The following is a 3,887-nucleotide window of genomic DNA, read 5'->3' on the forward strand; positions in this document are numbered from 1 at the left end:
CTGAGATAAGGCGGGGCTTTACCTAGCAAAGACTTGTAGATGACCTGGACCCAGTGGGTTTGGCGACGAATATGAAGTGAGGGCCAGCCAACGAGAGCATACAGGTGATAAAACGGATGGCACTGTGATAGACTGCATCCAATTTGCTGAGTAGAGTGTTGGAGGCTATTTTGTAAATGACATCGCCGAAGTCAAGGATCGGTAGGATAGTCAGTTTTACGAGGGTATGTTTGGCGGCATGAGTGAAGGATGCTTTGTTGTGAAATAAGAAGCTGATTCTAGATTTAATTTTGGATTGCAGATGCTTAATGTGAGTTTGGAAGGAGAGTTTACAGTCTAACCAGACACCTAGGTATTTGTAGTTGTCCACATATTCTAAGTCAGAACCGTCCAGAGTAGTGATGCTGGACGGTGTGGGCAGCGATCGGTTGAAGAGCATGCATTTAGTTTTACATGCATTTAAGAGCAGTTGGAGGCCACGGAAGGAGAGTTGTATGGCATTGAAGCTCGTCTGGAGGTTAGTTAACACAGTGTCCAAAGAAGGGCCAGAAGTATACAGAATGGTGTCGTCTGCGTAGAGGTGGATCAGAGAATCACCAGCAGCAAGAGCGGCATTATTGATGTAGACCTGTTCAATGCTGAGAAACAGTGAACCAGCACCACAGCACACATTCAGCGCTGCTGTTAGGGTGTTTACAAAGTGTCCCCCTGCTGCCTAAGCGAAGTGTATTTGTAAGTAAATGCTTTCAGAGATTACACACACCAATTCCTACAGGGATTCAACCCCGTCTATTCTTAGGTAATATAACTCCTTGGTATTAACAAAGAGCTATTGAAATAAAATGACTTAATTAACATCCTTATGCTATTGCAATTACCGTCATCTAGCCCCATGTTAATGTGGATTGAACTGATATCCAGGAAGTATTTTCTTCAGAATAGCTTAGTGCTGTTCAATGTTGCTGCATTAATGGTGAACAGATATAATTCTCCACTGCTGAGGAGGTGCTCATTATCATAATGCATTGTTGCTGACTCATTTCCCTAACTCTGTATTTTCTAGGAATTGTTCCTGTCCCGCTAGTTCCATCTCTGTCAGCTGATCAGCTGATCATGAATGGTTACTGTCTGCTTGACATTTCAAACCAATGTTTATTGGGGTAAAAATACAAAAACCCTCTTCTTTCAGACATGTACCTCTAAAAAACACTCCATTAATTATCTATAGGGCTACTTGTTATTTACACAAGTGCACTAGAATACTGTCAGGTACACTAGAAATGTGGTTACACATCAAATGCAAATCTTCTGGCATCATTATGACATGAAATAATAATTGAATACCTCCCTTTCAAGGTCATGACATATAACACATTCAAAACACACTCCAGGTTGGCCAGTAGAAATGTCCTCAATTAATTCTAACACATCTAAATTCTAGTAAGTGGTGTGCTTTTGACTAATCAATGCTACAAAGGACTTTAATTAGCCTGCTGCTCTGACATTTCAGAGTATCTATCTACAAATCTTTAGGCCTTCATTTGCATCTGCGTTTGACAGGGTGGCTACATCAAAACATTGTAGATACAGTAAGCCCATTCCAACGTCTCAGGGCATTTAATTAATGTCCCCGGAACAACAGGAAGCTTATTTCACCTCTTAATTGAGCAATAAACCCTGAAGGTCATTCTCAATTATAGTGTACCTCCGAATGGCAGACAGACAAGAGGCAGACAACATACTGGTGTTCAGAGGTTTTCTCAACCTTACTGCAGCACTTAGTGGAAATCATATACAACCTAATGCTTTGAAAGTATAAGGACGTCTGCTTAGGGTCTTGAGACACTCAGCCATTAGACATGTTAGTAATGTAAACATGGGGACTGGAATGTCTAGCATGAGAGCATGTCAAACTCCCAGACAAAGTCTAATACGTATATTTTTCCTGTATTGATACACATTGACTTTCTTTTGGTCTTTTTTTTTAGACATGCAGCTCCCTCATAACATCATACGGTAATGGGCAATATAATACTAATAAGGAAAAATCTAGTTATACAATGCAGTCAGTGGAATGAGATGGGAGAGATGAAAATGGTAGAGGATACTGTATACAGAGGAAAAACTGGTAACAGGACAAAGTGTGCAGTCATGTAAGATTATAGTAAGTAACAGAATGAGACAACATGAAACTTTTAATAATGTGTTTTGAAAACCAACAAGATTAACCATAATAACATTATTCTCTCAATCAAGAGACTGGAAAATAGAGTATTTCAACTTGTCACATAATCGGTGATTAAAGGCCAACTTGAGCAATCATCGCCAACCCAAGTAATTGCTTCTTGATGCAAACTCATTACCATATTCATTCTCAGCTCACCCCAGGAACTTTGGAGACATGCAGAGTCATGTACACATCCACAAGAGGGAATGATTATCAATGGTTTCCACAATCAAACACTGCAATAAATACACGTTCCTTTTTTTCTCTGAAAGCTGGACAGAATCCACTCAGAACCTGGACATTTTACATTTACATTTTTTGTAATTTAGCGGACAGTCTTAACCAGAGCAACTTACAGTATTGATTGCATACATTTTCATACTTTTTTCATACTTGTGCCCCGTGGGATGTATGGTAGACAAACAGAATATGACTTCAGCTGATTATTTCAGGTTTATTAGCAACACCACATTATTCCCGGAATGATGCAAGTGTCTTGTGTAATTTATAGACCTACTTCCCACTTACTTCCCATTCCAGAGTGATGTAAACGTTAAAGACCAAATACCAAAAGGCTGTTGTAAATGTAATACTGTGGGTAATTCCAGAATGCTATTATTTTAGAATAATTGGCTGTCGCAACCTTATTAAGACTGATAAAGGCCTCCCGAGTGGTGCAGGTGTTTATGGCACTGCATCGCAGTGCTAGCTGTGCTACTAGAGAAAAACATACACAAGGCGTCAAATGCAGTGTTCTGTCTTTTTAATTGCAAATATCAGTTCATGTAATTACATGAATACATATTCTCAAAAGCGAAAGATCATATTATACAATTTAAGATACAGAAGGGTAATCTGGCTGGCAGATGGATGATGAGATGAGACGATCTCGTTGGTCACCTCTACACCTCCCAGCAGGGCCGGTACACCCTTCCCACCATACACCTCATGGTGTCCCTCCTGACGATGGAGATGCTTGGGCTCAGGTCCTGGCCAGCCTCTCTGCGGTCCATAGTCAGGGCTCTGTCAGGCCCGGCGGCTGCAGCTCTCAGCTTGTAGAAAGGAAGTCCTCTGTTTAGGTTCATCCACAGGCCAGAGTCTGCCAACAAGACAATCTTGGAGCTCCTGCCTCTGACTGAATCAGGGCTGTTTTCAGCCACCTCTACACTCAGTAGGGAGTCTAGGGTATCTTGCTCCAAGGCGACGTCGTCCGTCTTGCCGATGGGGATCGCCGTGGACGGTGTGTAGCACTCCAAGAAAAGTGCCACGGCAAAGGAGATGGAGAGGACAGAGTGTCTCATCTTGGAGAATGAGGATCTTCGTTGAGGTTGATGTTGCAGGTTGTTGTGATTTTTTTCGAGCTGGTTCTCTTCTGACCGAGATGTTTGTCTTCCTCTTTTATACCGTTTGGCCTTCCAGGATTTGCAACATTTGACATTTGTTTCATCACTGCTTTTCTTCTCATTGTGTTTCAGGATATTAAACAACAGTATGATGACGTGGTTGATGAGACCCCTATCAGTGTTGGAGTGTTGTGTCTTGTGGAGAGTTAATTAAGCTTATCTGTAAAGTGGCTGGTCTTTCTAAAGTCTGTGAGGATGAAACAGTGGGATTTCATTGAATGAGGACACAAAGGAAGACGCCATTCCAAGAGCCTGCC

The 3,887-nt window shown here is 41.5% G+C and overlaps 1 protein-coding gene across 1 annotated transcript; it reads right to left on the bottom strand.

Annotated features, from left to right (window-relative positions):
- Positions 1–2,980: 2,980 nt before the first annotated feature.
- Positions 2,981–3,582, bottom strand: LOC120026451 (pro-MCH 1). Its single transcript, XM_038971313.1, has one exon. It carries the CDS (start codon positions 3,526–3,528, stop codon positions 3,130–3,132), a length of 399 nt encoding a protein of 132 aa, XP_038827241.1. The 5' UTR covers positions 3,529–3,582; the 3' UTR covers positions 2,981–3,129.
- Positions 3,583–3,887: the final 305 nt, after the last annotated feature.

This window comes from Salvelinus namaycush, chromosome 31 (genome assembly GCF_016432855.1).
Source record: "Salvelinus namaycush isolate Seneca chromosome 31, SaNama_1.0, whole genome shotgun sequence".
NCBI classification, from domain to species: domain Eukaryota; kingdom Metazoa; phylum Chordata; class Actinopteri; order Salmoniformes; family Salmonidae; genus Salvelinus; species Salvelinus namaycush.

Bases quoted from the DNA above. Each gene is read 5' to 3' on its own strand.
- LOC120026451 (XM_038971313.1), bottom strand. From the start codon at position 3,528: ATGAGACACTCTGTCCTCTCCATCTCCTTTGCCGTGGCACTTTTCTTG.